Here is an 18770-nt window from a genome sequence, read left to right on the forward strand (position 1 = left end):
GATTAAATCATTTTGTCCAAAAGCTTCTATGCTTTCACATCCCCTAGTCACCTGGTCGATTTGTTACGACCATCCCACCCATGCAAGCATGGAAGGTGGATGTTAAACGATGGTGGTGATGATGATGTGTCTATGTGTTTGAGAAGTTTTGTTTTCTAAACACTGTATGGCACTGTGGGCAAGTGTCTTCTAATATAGACCTTGTGAGTGGACTTGGTAGGCAGGATCTGTAAGAAACTTGTATACATATGTGTGTGTGTTTGTGTCCATGTCCCCTTGTGTAGACATCATGTGGTGCTTGTAAATGAGCATCATCATTTCCAGTCTTCTGAGAAAAATATGTTTAACTATGGAAAAATATTACATTGTTTGGAATCGAGTGAAGGTTGGTGACAGGACGATCATCCAGCACTAGAAAATCTGCCTCAACCACAACAAACACTGTCCGACCCATGAAAGTATAAAAAAGTGGATGTTAAACGATGATGATAATGATGATGATGACAACAACAACGACATCGATGATGATGATGATGATGTTGATGATGAGGAGGAAGCAGAGGAGGATCTCTCAAAATTGTGTTTCCATTTGCCAACGCACTCCTAATAAGGGAGACTCATAACACAGTTGTTCAAACTGCTAGATATGGTGGAGGTGGGGTGATGGTGGGCAGTGGAAAACAAAAGAAAAATAGAAAGAAAGACAAAAAAAATCATGATACCTGCAAATGTGGGAGTAGCATATATTCCACCGGGCCAATTTGTAATGCTAAACCACTGGAATTTACGATAGCTGGGGTCTTTGTACACCAAAACAGCAGAGCCTTTAGGCGCTTGGCCATACTGGAAACAACATCAAACACAATGATTTAATAACAAAAACATTTCAAAACATTAAAAAAAAACTGAAAGCAACAAACTAAAATATTTATGAAACTCTTGAAGGCCCAATCTGAAAATTAATGACAGAACAAAAACAACAACAGTAGCATCTGTCACAGCCACTGCAGGATGAAGCTGTCTAATTTATTAGTTCCAAATACTGTGAGATAAAGATATACAGAAATGTTCGTTTAAATGATGCTTAATTTGATGAAAGAAAGATAAAGAATAAAACTTTACCTTGTGTGTGTCTGCTGAAATACTTGTTACACCAGGGAGACGGAAATCAACTGGGTCCATATGGAAACCAGCTCTCTCCAGAAATGGAACAAGGAAACCACCCAAACAACAATCACAGTGAACTGGAATGTTGTACTTTAAACCAAGCTGGAGGAATTGTTTTGAAAATAAAACAGAAGAGAAAACATATTTATTAAAAAATATAAACAAACATGTTAATTAGGAAAAGGTATTTAAGGCTTTTAAATTTTATTAATAAGTAATTTCTAACAGGAGCAAAACACATTTTGCGGGAGAGCACAATTGATTTAAATGTCCTATATACTTATATGTGAAGACAAGTGGCTTAGTGGTTAAGGTATTCAGCTCATGATCATAAGGTTGTGAATTCAATTTCCAATGACATGCTGTGTCCATGTGCAAGACACTTTATTTCACATTGTTCCAGTCCACTCAGCTGGCAAAAATGAGTAGTAGTTGTATTTTAAAGGGGCAGCCTTGTCACATTCTGTGTTACGTTGAATCTCCTTGAGAACTACATAAAGGGTACACATGTCTGTGGAGTGCTCAGCCACTTGCATGTTAATTTCACAAGCAGGTTGTTCCATTGATCGGAGCAACTGGAACCCTCATCATCATAACTGACTGAGTGCCAGTTTAGTTTTATATGCTTATATTTAACTGTCATTTATTTTACCAAGCTTTAAAGAGCAAAAGGCAAAGTTCACTTCTGTGGTTTATGATATGCTGATTTGGCTGACAATTTATGTTTTGGATACACATGTCTGTGGGATATCCAACCACTTGCATATTAATTTAAAAAGTCAAATATTCAATTCATCAAACAACTGAAATTGTCAAAACCAACAGACAACTCAATCCATCAATTCAAACTTAATAAAAGCTTTTATGTTATGTAACTACGCCAAACACAAAACTCGGCTCTCTTCAATCTACTTAGCAAACAAGTTCTACTTCTACTCCAAAGTTGAGTAAGTTAACTATAATGGGTTAAGTAGCAGCTGTGAAAACAATTTCTCCATCAATATGTAAATATACACAATTGCATAAACATCTTACAAGTATAATAAAATAAAACAGTGTGTGAGTGTGCACACACACACACGTGTTGTCTTTTTGAGTAGACATGCTGACCAACTAATGAAATAGTTGTAAACTCATATTCTATTACAAGTGTTATGTCACATACCAGGAAGAGACACTCAACTTTCAAGGATTTCCATCATGAAAAGCTGAAATAGCTACACAGAATCAACATACATTTCAACACTGTAAACTAACCAAATGGTCACTTATTTTGTTTAGAAACAACATTTAATGCTTCTTGTAGCAAATCTTCAAATACATTTTAGCTTTCTTATATTACACAGCCTTAAGACAAGTTTATTTATTAATTTTTATAATCATATAAATTACAGCAAAATATGATAGAAGTCATGCTTACCTCAGAAATTTCTCCTATTGGATCAATAATACCATGTGGAAACTGTGGGGCCGAACCAACTAACTGTAAAAGATAGAATTTTAAAATGAGATTCATTTTCTAAAGACTTAACCTTAGTGAAAATAAGGGAACCTCTATGAGAGGCCCTAAACCTGTAAGAAATAGCTAAATCCCTTTTACTCTTTTAACCCATTCACATTCAGATTACTCAGTCAAATGTAATGCATATTTATTCATACTATTTTGAATTAATCATGCACTACCGTGTAACTTCAAGATCTTGATGATGTGATTGTTTATTTCAAGAATGACATTGTAGGGCTGGTTTGAAGAGCCAGATCTAGCTAGTTTGAAAGTTAAATGGTAGAATATTTGGGCTGGAAATAGCAGATTAAAATGCAAGTGGGTTCAATTGTACTATGTCATCATTAAAATGGAAGGACACATTAAATAACAATGTCTAAGAAACACTGACTAAAATCTAGATAGAGAGGTCATGATGGAATACTTTTGGTCTTAGATCTGGTCATTCAAAGCTTACCTATACAACAACAGCAATAGCTAAATGAAAGAACCTCTATATGGTCATCAAACCTACAAGAAAAACCAACTAAATCTCTTTCAAATCATACTCTACCATGTTAAAAAAAATGAAGGATAGATTGTACTATGTAGTCCAGGGTAGACTAAGAACAAAAGACTAGATGGTCATGGCTGGAATGCCTTGGGTCATAAGTTTGCTCATTTGAAGTCATCTGAAGCTAAACATCAAGAATCTAAAATGTTATTATATACACATCAGAGTAAAGAGATTGCTTTTACACATGGACATTTATTTACAAACTGACAGAAGGTGCTTGCCATTATTTAAGACAAGATTGCAAGTGCTCAAAGGTTATGAGTTAAAAAAAAGTGTTACTGGCAATTTGTCTTTTTTTTAAACACTTTTATTCCGCATTTCTTCGGTAGGTAACAGAGATGTCAGGAACAGGAGCCAAATGTTACCTGTGAAAGACTAGAATCCTATCCAGAGAGGGAAGTTTTACCCCTCACCCACAACTTGCTCATTAAAACCAAAGCTAAGCACCAACCCTTGAATGGTCTTCATGTTCTTATGAGGCATTTTAGATACTTACATCTTATCTGACATTACATAGATTCCTAAACAAAAATCTAAATCACTTTAAATCCAATCTACAATTTCCCAGAGTTCTTCCATGATTTAGCCTTGAACATTTTTAGTGTTTCAGCAGCACCGTTTTGCACAACAGTGTACTGTTAATACAAAAGGGGAGACTTATTTCAAAGCCAAGCTTTGTAAGCCCCCTTCTTTGCTCAGATGGCATTTTTAACTTTGTGGTTAAACCAGGAAGTTCTTTTACCACCTGGCATCACACTGAGACAATTTCATCCACAGCATTGTGCAGCTGAAGAAGAAACTGTTGAACAAAACAATCTCCACTCTGTTTCAACATCCTCAGATTGTTTAGGAAGGTCTTTGGAAGAGATGCTTGAGTACTCTACAGCCATGACCTTCCCTGAATAGTGAACAGAGACGATGGATGGATGAATATAAAAATGAAATGTTAGAATCATACTTACAAGACATGTGTTTCTATTGATGGCTCGTTTCATAGCATTAACATCAACTTTCTTTGTAACAGGGTCTACTGGAATATGAGTAAGCCTCATTCGTAACACCATGGCAGCCTGTGAATGTATAAGTAAAAGCAGTAACAATATGAATGCTAACATAAGCTAACACTACATGACACCTTGGGCAAGTATTTTCTACTATAGTCTAGGGCGAGTGGATTTGGTAGATGGAAACTGAAAGAAGTCCATCGTATGTGCATATATATATATATATATATATATATATATATACCAGAGTAAGCACATAAATGTGCAACAAGGTGGAAAAGAGAGTACTCAAATACCAGAGGTAGAGTAATATGCTTTATTTAAAAGCATATTTGTTAGAACTAACAAAACTGTCCGATGAATGGGAACGTGAAACTCCGAGTAACAGTTTTTTGTTATATTTCTGCTGCTTTTAAATAAAGTATATATATATATATATATATATATATATATATATATATATATAAGTGGCATTGTGGTAGCTTGCTTACCAATCATATGGTACCAGGTTCAGACCAACTGTGTGGCACCTTGAGCAAGTCTCTTCTACTATAGCCTCCGGCCGACCAAGGCCCGGTTACTGGATTTCGTAGACGGAAACTGGAAGATGCCCATCATATATATGAGTGTGTGAGTGTGTATGTGTGTGCACGTGCACGCGCATATGTTCATCCCCCAACCATCGCTTGACAACCGATGTTGGTGTGTTTATGTCCCTCTAAATTAGCAGTTCAGCAAAAAGAGACCAATAGGATAAGTACTAGGCGTACAAAAAATAAGTGCTGGGGTCAATTTATTCGACTAAAGGCGATGCTCCATTATAGCCACAGTCAAACGACTGAAACAAATAAAAGAAGAGAATATATATATATATGTGTATGTATGTATGTATGTATGTATGTATGTATGTATGTATGTATGTATGTATGTGTGTGTGTGTGTGTGTGTGTGTGTGTGTGTGTGTGTGTGTGTGTGTGTGTGTGTGTGTGTGTGTGTGTGTGTGTGCGCGTGTGTGTGTAAATGCTGCTGTGGGAAGTTGTTGCTCTGCTTCACAAGTTTTTGGTTTACGAGTGGTCTCCGGGAGCAGATTTACTCGTATATTGAGGCATCACTGTGTATATATATATATATATATATATATATATATATATATATATATATGCGAGTAAAAATAAATACAAAAAAGGTGGGTTTTTTTGTATGATTGTGTATAGAGGAATATATTATTTTGCTTAAAAGAGTTCCAACACTGTCTGTTTTTTATGTTTTATTTATATTCCTGCAGAACTAATGTGGGGTATAGAATATGGAATATACAATATATAATATGATATACAATATACAATATAAAATAAAATAAAATAAAAATGGATGGCACCATGAAAGAAAGTATTGAATGTAGATGAAATATTGAGTGTTCAATATAAAGGATCAAATATATAAATATATAAATATAAATATATATATATATAAAGGCGACTCGAGTTTCAGGGCTATTTCCCTTCGTCATGGCCGGTATGACAGACTTTAACAGACTGTCTGTTAAAGTCTGTCATACCGGCCATGACGAAGGGAAATAGCCCTGAAACTCGAGTTGCCTTTATATATGTATATTTATATTTATATATTTGATCCTTTATATTGAACACTCAATATTTCATCTACATTCAATACTTTCTTTCATGGTGCCATCCATTTTTATTTTATTTTATTTTATATTGTATATCATATTATATATTGTATATTCCATATTCTATACCCCACATTAGTTCTGCAGGAATATAAATAAAACATAAAAAACAGACAGTGTTGGAACTCTTTTAAGCAAAATAATATATATATATATATATATATATATATATATATATATATATATATATATATATATAGTTAAAAAAAAACAATAACAAAAAAACAACAAAGTGAGGACGTGATATGGATAGTATTATTGGACGCTCAGGAAAGGAAAGAGAGAGTGTATGACGTTTCGGGCGTAGCCCTTCGTCGGAAAGATGGAAAGTTCGGAGAATGGAAGAACGGAGAAAGAAGAAAATGGTACCGATGCCCACGAGGTTACATTATGAAAAGACCGGAAGAGGAGGTGGTGGGGGAAAAGTTCTTTCTAAGACAGGAGAGTGAAAAAGGGAGATGAATATCTGTGCGTGTGCGGTAGTCTGCGAGTGTGTGTGTGATAACAGAACGTGTGTGTGCGTATGTATGTGTGTGTGTGTGTGCATGGTTTGGTGGTTTATCTGTTAGTGTGTTTGTGTGTGTGTGTGTATGTGTATGACGTAGTGGAAGAAATTAGTAGCAGGACTGGTTAGTGGACGCTATAAACAGTGTAGGTAGAAGGTCAACAGGTGGTTATTTGAGTGTGTGTGTTCGTGTTTGTGTGGGGTTGTAGGTGTTGGGTACGTGTATGTGTGTGTGTGTATTTTGTATGTGCGCGTGTGTGTATGTGTATGTTTTCTGTGCATGCGTGTGTGTTTGTGTGTATGTGTATGTTGTGTGTATGTGCGTTGCTGTGTACGTGTGTGTGCGTGCGTTTGCTATTGTATATGCGTGTGTTGTTTATGTCCATGTGTGTGTGATTGTATGCGTGTTTGTGTGAGTGTGTAGTGTTGGTGAGAAGTGTGTGTATGTATGTGGGTGTGTGCGTGTGTGTATGTGGGTGTGTGCATGTGGGTGTAGTGTGTGGATGTGCGTGTGTGTGTGCGTGTGTGTGTAGTGTGTGGATGTGCGTGTGTGTGTGGGATTGTGAGTGTTAGGTACGGGTGTGTGTTTATGTGTGTCTGTATGTGTGTTTCTGTGTGCGCGTGTGTGTATATTTTTTGTGCGTGCGTGTATGTGTATATTGTGTATGTTTTCGTGTGTGCATGTGTGTTATGTATGTGAGTGAGTATTGTGTATGTGAGAGGTGTGTGTGCGTGTGTGCATGTGTGTATATGTGTATGTGTGCATGTGTGTATATGTGTATGTGTGTTGTGTATGTGTGTGTGTGTGTGGTTTTATGTATGTGAGGGGTGTGTATGTGTGTTTTTTTTACAGACGAATACCCCAGAACATAATATATACTTATATAAATATATAAATGTGTGTGTGTGTGTGTGTACTTACATATAAAAGCACCCACTACACTCTGGGAGTGGTTAGCATTAGGAAGGGCATCCAGCTGTAGAAACTCTGCTAGATCAGATTGGAGCCTGGTGCAGCCATCTGGTTCACCAGTCCTCAGTTAAATCGTCCGACGCATGCTAGCATGGAAAGCGGACGTTAAACGATAATGATGATGATGTTCGTGTGTATAAATATATACACATATTTATATATATATATATATATATAATTGTGTGTATATATATATATATATATATATATATATATGTGGATGGATGGATGGATATACCTGTGTATGTCTTTGTGCTTGAGTTGTGTCCATCTCTCAGCACCACCACTTCACAACCAGTGTTAGCTTGATTACATCTCTGTAACTTAACAGTTCAGCAAAACAGACTGATAGAATAAGCACCAGGCTTAAGAATAAATACCGGGGTCAGTTTGTTTGATTAAACACTTCAAGGTGGTGCTCCAGTATGGCCACAGTCCAATGATTGAAATAAGTAAAGGTAAAAAGAAAACCTGAGTAGGTGCTTGCACATTCAGCCAACCTAGTTATGCATGGACATTAAACCATCAAAAAATATTAGTAAACCTAATTTTCATCTTTTCAAGATCAATAAGATAAGTGCAGTGTAATATTTGGAGATGAGTGAAATCAATTCATTCAACCCCAGTACATCACTGGTACTAATTTAATCAACCACTGAGAAGTGGAATACAGTCTACCACAAGATTTGAATTCAAAATATAAAGGGAGGTAACTAAATACAAGTTTATTTTGAAAATCTGTCCCTATCAATTATAACAAAAGTGAAATTGTTTGTCTGTCTGGGACCCCTGTATCTCAGTCAACGATTGCTCTACATAGACATATTATACCTTTTTGGGGACCAGGGATGATGCCAAGATTGAAAATCTGTTCTTTATTTGGTTCCTGAACATCCAGTATTGAGCTCCAATTTAAAAGGATTTGGGTTGTTATTTCTAGCAGGTAAAGATTGGCTGATTCACACTATCTTGGTGGTGTTTGTCAGATGACGTCACACATCAAGTGGGGGATAAATGACATTCGCCTCGTCAATTTTATGTTGGGATAAGAACTTTGGGTCAAATAAGCCAACAGCTGGAATTCAACTTGGGACTGGAACAAGAGAATGATTATATTACAGAACTAGCAGAAATACCCGGCGTTGCCCGGGTTAAAGAGAATAATGAAATCTAAAAACACCGTCTAGACTACGCATCATCTTTATATATAGAGATGTATATACACACACGCACCCAAACACACGTATATATATGTATATCAATATAAATATATGAAAGTCAATGAAGTTTTGTAAAAGAAGGTGATCATGTACATACTTTCTTGCTGTTGTGATTATAACACCTCATTGTAAACTATGTTCCTTGTTTTCCCTTGTGGAGCATATACAAATAGGTTTTTTGTTGCTGCCCACTCTTGAGCAGCCAACATACAGTTGTCCATGTGAGAAGCAGGGCTCTTCCAAGAGAAGACCAGCTACAGACAGTGTTTGACCCTGATATTTGTTTATGGACATGGCAAAAGTCACACGAAGGGGGAATTGTAGTCTTCTGAATGTAAAAGGAATGTCTGCCCCTGATGGAGTAAGAGGAATTCTTGGAATAAAGACGTCATCCCCTTTTGCACATCCAGAAAGAATGGTAGCCTCGATAACGTGTGACATCATTTTCTAAATAATGCTCATCTGTTATGTTCGGGTTAAAATTTCATCAACATCAAAAATATATGAATTTTCATGGGAGTTATGGCCGTTATGCAAAGAATATAATTTCCAAATTCATAAAGATCCATTCAGTACTTTTGACGTAGTTTTGGATAAGAAAACAAATGACTAATGTGTGTGTTTGTGTGCATGTGTATGTGTGTGTGATGGGTGTATATATGTATAGATATCTGTATGCATGTATATATGTATATATGTGTACATATTACATGTACATCTATATATATATATATACATCTACACATATGTATACATATACATGTATGTATAGATCTATATATATATATATATACATATACGTGTACATCTATATGTATACATATACATCTCTCTCTCTCTCTCTCTCTCTTTCTCTCTCTCTCTCTCTGAAAGTATCTGTCATTACAGTATCGAAATGGTGTACATATACATGTATATGTATACATATACATCTCTCTCTCTCTCTCTTTCTGTCTCTCTCTTTCTCTCTGTGAAAGTGTCTGTCACTACAGTATCGAAATGTGATTGTTTCAGTTAGTGGAATAGTTTCATTTTTAAAGTGAAAGTATTTGACATGAGTGTTTTTGTTTCACTTTTGACACGTAATACTTAAATAGTGGAGGAGATATTATGTTGCCGTGTGCTCGAACTCTGCAAGAAGTTAATAATTTTTTTGGACTAAAACACAACTGGAACCCTAAGTAAGGCATGTGTAAAATTTGAATGAAATTGGTTGCGTAGTTCTCGAGTTTTAGGGATTCACACAGACAGTCAGACAGACAGACAGACAGACCGACAGACAGACAGACAGACACACATTCTCATTTTTATATATATAGATTAATCATCTGTCCTTAACCTCTGATCAAACACCACCAGGGCATATAGTCCTTATAGATGTATTATAGTCATGCTACTTAGCTCTCTTTAGTTTTGGGCTGCAAGCCCAATAATTCCTCCATGGGAGCTAGCTTAAAAGTCTGTACCTTTACTATAAGCTAGCTATTAAGCTAGTTTATAATAATGGTACAGTCTGATTTATGAAATAAAATTAGTGGAGGAGAGGAAAAAGGCCTTTGTCATTTTGGACATTATGGTTAAAATAGAAAGATACTTTTTAAAAATCATTTTTGGCAATTAAAATTTGCACTACTCTATTACTCTTTTACTTTTTTCAGTCATTTGACTGCAGCCATGCTGGAGCATCACCTTTTAGTTGAGCAAATCGACCCCAGGACTTATTCTTTGTAAGCCTAGTACTTATTCTATCGGTCTCTTTTGCCGAATCGCTAAGTTACGAGGATGTAAATACACCAGCATCAGTTGTCAAGCGATGTCGTGGGAAACAAACACAGACACACACACACACACACACATATATATACATACATACGATGGGCTTCTTTTCAGTTTCCGTCTACCAAATCCACTTACAAGGCTTTGGTCAGCCCGAGGCTATAGTAGAAGACACTTGCCCAAGGTGCCATGCAGTGGGACTGAGCCCGGAACTATGTGGTTGGTAAGCAAGCTACTTACCACACAGCCACTCTTGCGCCTAAATAACAAAATCATTTTCGAAAAACATGTAAAATATTGAAAATAAAATTTAACTTTTTTTATATTCTAAAACAATTAAAATAGTCTCAAAAGTTAATTAAACTTAAGGGCGCCCAGAAAACACAAAATTCTGTTGTAGTTATTAAACATCATAAAAATAATCTTTAGGTCAATGGCACTCACCTTATCAAAAGCAGCATGAGCAGTCTTTGGAGCAATTCTGAAGATGAAAATTTTTAAAACATTATAAGTCATGCAAAATAAAATAAACTTAATATCAAATTATCTCCAAATCTATTTAAGTCAATTTTAGAATCGCAATTTTTTTTTATAGAAACAGGATACAAATTTAAAATAAAAATTCAAGAATTTAACACTTTAGATGTCTACCTCAAGCCTACACACTCATGATGCCTGATTATATCCAGATTTACAAAGCTGAATGTACAAATGTACAAGACTACCAGCTGAACAAGATACCAATCTGTTGTAAGGTTGAATTTACTCAAGCAATGTGAAATGAATTGCCTTGAACAAAAACAAATGTTGCCAGGTCTGAAAATCAGACACACAACCTAATGATTTGCCTAACAATCTAACTGCAAGGACATATACTTTCATAATTTAACAATGGTTATTCTAAATATCTAAATTTTGACTGCATGTAAATAAGAGTATTAGTTACTGGTTCAAAGTAGTCCATATATTGTTATATCTATTGTGCCCACTTGTCTATAAGTATGAGAGACGACATAGCTTCTCACTGTACAAAACTGATATGTGAGAAGGAGGGACTGAGCTAAGCTGACATATTTATAAATATATGTATCATCATCATCATTTAATGTCTCCTTTGCCTTGCTTGCATAGGTGAAAACAATTTGTTGAAGCAGAATTACAACGGCTGGACGCCCTTTCTGTTGACAACCTTCACCTGTTTTCAAGCAAGGAAATGTTTCCTTGGCCAGATATGTTTTTCATAGAAGACTGGAAATTAACAAGACATATTTGTGTTTATATATATATATATATATATATATATATATATATATATATATATATATTCACACAGACACACAACATACATGTACAAGGGGATGGTGAATAGTTCTTGGTAAAAGAAATACAGGACGATCAGTTAATCATTATTTTATTCAACATATTCCCCTCTCAGATTCATACACTTATTGCAGTGATCCTTCAGTTGTTCTAAGCCCTGTAAAAGAATTTGGAAGGTTGAGCCTCCAGCCAGGTCTTTCATGATACCCTTAAAACCAGGAACTTTTCAGTATTCCCTCATATGTGCGAATGTATAAACAGCTCTATGATATGCTTCGGAATTTCTGAAACAATTTCTAATGCTGAAGAAGTCCAAACAATTTATCAATGTTATATCAATTAAATTACTGTAAGCCAGCAAAGCCCACCAGCCTGTATGCCAGGCATGGGCAACCCATGGTACTTATGCTGCATGCAGCCCTTTATGTCACTCATTATATCATGATTGTCTAATATAATCTGTCAATCCAGCTCTGGCAGTTTGAACAATTTAATTTCTTCCTCTCTTGTTAATTTTCCATGCTCTCTCAATCAATTTTTTCTTCTTTTTTATTTAAGTAGAGATAGTATAATCTAGAAAAAATGATAAACTCTAAACTTTAATCTATAGAAAATAAGTGGGCAAATCCTTGTGAATAAAGAACCCACTGGAGACATCGGTTTCACCTACGTGGGCATCAATATTGCTACTGAGTGGAGTTCTGAGGCAGATGTCAACTCCAGAATTGAGCATGCAACAGCAGTGTTCAGAGAAATGAAAAAGATCTGGACCAACACTTGGATTTGCAACCATATGAAGATTCTGCTGTGCCAGAGCATTGTCCTGCCAATGGCAGTTTATAAGGGAGAAACATTTAGATTTAGGGTGAGTTGTCTCACCTGTCTATGACTTTCAGGTGTTTTAACACCCAGTGCTTTGATGGAGTCATTTCCACTGCACCAAATTGCAGCCTACCAGTGAACAAGCAATGCACATAGATTGAGTATGTGTTCAATAATATTTACAACACTAGCGCTACTTCTAATTCATATTTGAATATATATATAGGATTAGCTTCTTTCAATTTTCATTTATCAAATCCACTCACAAGGTTTTGATCATCCCAGAGTTATCAAAGAAGGTGTTTGCCTTTTGTATGGTTCAGTTTAAGATGGCAATGTTTTTTAAGATTTGCTTGCTGTAAAAAAAGGATGCCAATATCTGCACTACATGCTAGAAATGGCAGCTATTTCTGCCCTCAGATTGCACCCAAGCCATCCTAAAAGAAGAAAAACACAACAGACAAAAAGGGAGGATGGTCATGGGCTACAACAGTCTTGCTCCATAACCTTGCTTGACTAGAGTTGACATTGAACAAAAATAGAATGACAGCAACATTAAATTACTACTTTTGTTGACTGATTTTCATTATTGATGCCAGAATGTAGAACAGAGAGATGAGGGTTTTATGCCTGAAATCCAACTCCTGGTTTATGAAAGAATGAAACAATTAGCAGCACACAAGCCAAGCCTATTTCTTTACACAAATGTAATTGAATTTTTTAAAATTCATCTAAAAGATACAAATAAAACCCCATTATGCTCATGTATTTGTTTTGCAAGATCCCTGATGTGAAATCATGTGCTGAAACAGATATTGTTAGACTTGAGGATGGTCATATTTTGCCATTTAAACACACACTCTCTCTTTTCTCTTTTACTTGTTTCAGTCATTTGACTGCGGCCATGCTGGAGTACTGCCTTTAGTCAAGCAAAATGACCCCAGGACTTATTCTTTGTAAGCCTAGTACTTATTCTATTGGTCTCTTTTGCTGAACCGCTAAGTTACGGGGACGTAAACACACCAGCATCGGTTGTCAAGCGATGTTGGGGGGACAAACACAGACACACAAACATATACACACACATACATATATATATATATATATATATACACATATATACGATGGGCTTCTTTCAGTTTCCGTCTACCAAATCCACTCACAAGGCTTTGGTTGGCCCGAGGCCATAGTAGAAGACACTTGCCCAAGGTGCCACGCAGTGGGACTGAACCCAGAACTATGTGGTTGGTAAGCAAGCTACTTACCACACAGCCACTCCTGTGCCTATTATTATTATTTTAGTGTCTTTGTCTAAGCTCTTTTCTCACACATCCTGTGACATCTTCAGCAACTCTCTATCCCAAGCTGAAGTAATACCCAAACACATAGTGCATGTGTTTAATTGGCAAAATATCACCATCCCCAAGTGTAAAATTTATTTTTAAATGCCAGTTTACTTACATCTCAGGAATCTTTATGCCTTTGCTGTAGGCTCTGTTTCTGTAAGCTAGGCAGGCTAACATTATACTTTCAGTACCACCAGTTGTAACCTAAGATGAAATATAAAATCTATGTCAATTGCAATGGCTTGTACTGATTTTATGACAGTCTATATTCTGTTATTGCATTAAAATAATCTAAAATTATTGCGTAACCATAGGAAAAGTACTTTAAAAGAAACAAAACCTTTTATTTATCTTATTTTACTTGATTTTATTTCATTGCTGTATTTGGTTAGCAAGATACTTTATGTGAATTCATCTGTTGAAACAAATTTTGTTGTGTCTTTGCCAATATTAATAACACATTACACCAATATTAATAACATATTGCACTGGTTCAATTCCACTCCTTTATTACTACTCAATTGGTTAAATTCAACCAACTAATCAATCATTTGTTTAACTTGTTGGTTTAAACAGTTGATCATTTGTTGATTTTTCTTTTGTTCATCAATATTCTTTCATTGCCATTTGCAACTTTTTCAATGACTTCTCTTCCAGTCTGTTACATGGGCTGCATTTATTGTTTTATTGTTTAGTTTGGAAGGAGCTGTTTCTGTAGCCTTCAGAGACCAATGTAACAAATATGGTTGGTGCTCCTCTTGAACAACACCCAGTTAATGAAAACATGGATAGGGAGAGAATTCCAGTGGGTAGAAAGGATTGGGAAAAGTGTGCAATGTCTGGCCTAGTGGAGGGAGTAGACACAATATGGGTGATAAGAGGAAGAGATGAGTGTGCTACATGGAACTGGGTTGGATAGCACAAGACCTGTCAGCTTCAAGGAAAAAAGAGCACAGTAATAGTGACATAAAAAGCAGGTCAATGAGATAGTGAGGCTATTAAGCCAGAGAACAGAGTATATAGGTGATCAATTCAATGCCAATTAGTCATATGTTTTTTTCTGAATGCCATTTTATTTTAAACAGATCAAGCAACTGTCTTGAGGTTTCTTGTCTTTCTTCCATTTTGTACAATGATCGATTTTCAGTTTTTTTTACAATCACATTGAATAGAGAAAAATAATAATGATGAACAATGATGATGATGGTAGCACTACAACTGTTAATCATTGCAACAATAACAAGTGATGATGAAATTCAGTGCTCCTCAATCATTTTTAATCTACACTGATCCCTAAATCTATGGTGAGTATCTGAGGCTTTATTCTCCAATACAAATATCTATTTATCCCAAAATAAAATATCTACAGACCTGCCAGTCATATTCAGAACAGAAATATGCTGAATTCTCTAATAGTCAGATTTATAATTTCCAGTTTGTTTCGCATTACATATTATACAATGTTAGGAATCAATAATTAGTTTCTCCAGATTTTAATCTTAAAACAATTAAATTATCAATACGAAAAAAAAATTATTTACTCTTCTTTTTCATGGGTATGACTAATGAAAAAAATAAAATTTTTTTACGTATATAAATAATTCATTCAAATGTCAATGACTCTACAACAACTTCTAGATATTATAATAGCCTACATGTAATAATGTTGTGCAAGTATAAGAATAACTTATATTATTACAGGTGACCAGGCTGAAGAGTCACCTTTAAGGATTATTAACACCAGAACTTTGCCTGGTACTTAATAGGTAACTGATTTTAGCATAAAAGGACATAACTTGGTTGAAGCTAAGTACTGCAAGATAATATTGTTCCATGCACCATATTGTGACATCTGTAATTTATTTCAATGTTTTCTTCATTTTTAAATCTGCAGGCTCATTAAACCAGAGCTTATACTGGTCCATGTTGTTTAAGTAGCTGAGAGTACAAATCTCTATGAACAAGATGCTAGTACATTGTGGAATTAACCAATCAACTATCACTGGTATTGATTTTCAGATAAGTAGACTGAAAGAAATGTGAAATGAAGTGCCTTGCTCAAGGGCACAATGCACTACATTGTCTAAGAATCAAGCCCATAACCTAATAACCATGAGTCGAACACCAATACCAATATGCCATGCAATATAAGGATTAAATGATATAGAATATAATATCAGTGTACCACTGTACCAACCAAACTATTAGGTGTTGTTATACACCTCTGGTCACAATGCGCTTCCTCACAATATAGTAACTTTGAAATGATGCCTCCTCTTTAGCTAGATGGGCAGGCTAACATTTCCCCTGAATGGAATGCCTGTCCATCACAGGGTTACCCATTTACAGTTGAATGAACTGGAGCAACATGAAATGAAATGTCTTGCTCAAGGACACAATGCACCACCAGTCTGAGAATAGAAACTATGATATGATGACAAGTGCAACATCCTAACCTCTAGGCCATGCACCTTCAGAGATATAATAAAAAGGACATTAAAAATATAATAATGATGACATGCATAAAAATCTCATGGTATACTTTCACCCTTTTGGGAGTCAATAAAATAAGTACCAGCCGAGTACTAGCCCTGCCTTGAACTTGATGGCCATATGCTAAAATCAGAAACCAATATGTCATTGTCCACAAACAATACAAGGATGAATTATTACTGTAATTGTAACATTGTTACATTTCAATGAAGTATAAACATATATCCAAGAGTATTAATGGAAAATATTTAGTTTCAATTTAATTAATTAATTAACAACGCAAATTACTATTAAAGAAAAAAAAATTATCAGGGAAGAAAATAAATGAACTTACAATGCCACAACTTGCTGAGCTTCCATTGAATAAATTACATGTCATGCGTACAATTTCTGCTTCCATCTTACGAATATCGGGAAATACTTCTGGATGTAAAGGGTTGCTGAAGGCAAATATTTCATAAACCTGAAATAGAAAGTTCAATCAGTCAATATTTTATCTTACATCTGTTGTGACACTTTGGTTAAATAATTCCTGTCATGACCTCACAGCAATCCAACACTAATGAACGAAATTTGATAAATGAAATTTGTGTGAAAGCTTATAAGTTGAAATGTATCTGTTCTTAGGTGATAAACCTAATTCTTAACCTAGTTTAACACCACAACCTGGACCTTGGGTACTTTTAGCTTAGCTCAGTCTGCTGCAAGCATTCAGATCAGGTCTTCACTCCGAGGACAGTTCTATATCTTGACATGCTGCTTTCTGTTTCAGAATCCCTCATGATTGATTAACCCTTCAGCATTTAATCCGGCCATATCCAGCCCAAATATTCTACTTGTTTTATTTTAAAATTGAACGGATCCAACCTATCACACCTAATCTACAATGTCATTCTAAAAATATACAAACACACCATTGTAATCTTGAAGCTACAAGATGATGCATAATTAAATTAAAACAATGTGAAAGAATAAGCAATACATTTGACAGAATGACAAGGCGGCGAGCTGGCAGAGACGTTAGCACGCTAGGCGAAATGCTTAGCGGTATTTCATCTGCCGTTACGTTCTGAGTTCAAATTCCGCCGAGGTCGACTTTGCCTTTCATCCTTTCGGGGTCGATAAATTAAGTACCAGTTACGCACTGGGATCGATGTAATCGACTTAATCCCTTTGTCTGTTCTTGTTTGTCCCCTCTATGTTTAGCCCCTTGTGGGCAATAAAGAAATAAATACATTCGACAGAATAATCCGAATGCTAAAGGGTTAAATACACAGATTTTGAGCACAGAGTGAAACCTTCAATTATATATGTGATTGCATGATAAGAACAGACCTGGGCTAAACAACAACAACAACAACAACAACTACTACTTACTTTAGCCAGCAGTTTTGTAAGCTCCTCATTTGATCCATAAATCATTCCTGAACACCAGCCTTTTTTCCAGTCAACAACACCATAGGCACGATACCTTTGCACTTCTTTCATGACCTCTTCCTGAAACAACAACAAGCATATAAATATGTATTATTTTCTGCGGGTATAACAGTAAATATTGTACTACAGTCAACAAACTATTACTCTTCTAACACACATATTACTCAATTTGTACCTTATAATGTTCAAATCTATGCATTATTGCATTAAAATAAAGTAAAATTAACAAAAAAACTAGAAAACAAAGGAAATCAATGTTCTTTGGTCATGCTTTTATAAAATACACTTTATTTATGCTGATATAGGCACAGGAGTGGCTGTGTGGTAAGTAGCTTGCTTACCAACCATGTGGTTCCGGGTTCAGTCCCACTGTGTGGCACCTTGGGCAAGTGTCTTCTACTATAGCCTCGGGCCGACCAGAGCCTTGTGAATGGATTTGGTAGACGAAAACGGAAAGAAACCCATCGTATATATATATATATGTAGACCGGCCTGGAGGAGAAGGGTATGGAAACTTAAAGACCCTGCAAATGGACAGAGACTTAGAGACAAGTTACTTGAAGCATTTGACGAAATAGAAGGGGATATAGCATCATACAACGTGGAAGACAATTGGAGATTTCTGCGGGACAACCTGTTGAGAGCCACAGACCAGATCTGTGGCTGGTGTAAAGTCCCCTCTCGACCCAGAGTAACGTGGTGGTGGAACAAGGATGTAGACGGGGCTATTAGACAAAAGAAACAGGCTTGGAAGGACTGGAAGAACGGTGGTAGCAGGGAATTGTACCAATCTGCCAGAAGGGAAGCTAGGCGACAGGTTTATTTAGCCAGAGGGGAAGCAGATAAGAAAAGATTTGCCAATGTTCTGCGCCGTGAGGACCAAAGACTCGAGGTATTTCGTGTTGCAAGACAGTGTAGGAGAGAGAATAGTGATGTTGTAGGAGAGAAATGTGTTCG

General features: G+C 35.9%; 1 protein-coding gene across 1 annotated transcript in view; it reads right to left on the reverse strand.

Annotated features, from left to right (window-relative positions):
- LOC106879041 (sphingosine-1-phosphate lyase 1) overlaps positions 1 to 18770 on the reverse strand; it is a 55866-nt gene that overhangs the window by 8545 nt on the left and 28551 nt on the right. The window contains exons 4-11 of the mRNA XM_014928455.3: positions 17754 to 17873; positions 16711 to 16839; positions 13999 to 14087; positions 10840 to 10876; positions 4190 to 4297; positions 2588 to 2650; positions 1123 to 1269; positions 723 to 843 (exon numbers count right to left, since the gene is read on the reverse strand). Coding sequence (XP_014783941.1) covers positions 723 to 843; positions 1123 to 1269; positions 2588 to 2650; positions 4190 to 4297; positions 10840 to 10876; positions 13999 to 14087; positions 16711 to 16839; positions 17754 to 17873 — 814 coding nt within the window. The remainder of the gene's footprint in view (positions 1 to 722; positions 844 to 1122; positions 1270 to 2587; positions 2651 to 4189; positions 4298 to 10839; positions 10877 to 13998; positions 14088 to 16710; positions 16840 to 17753; positions 17874 to 18770) is intronic.

This window comes from Octopus bimaculoides, chromosome 5 (genome assembly GCF_046866305.1).
Source record: "Octopus bimaculoides isolate indiv1 chromosome 5, ASM4686630v1, whole genome shotgun sequence".
NCBI classification, from domain to species: Eukaryota; Metazoa; Mollusca; class Cephalopoda; order Octopoda; family Octopodidae; genus Octopus; species Octopus bimaculoides.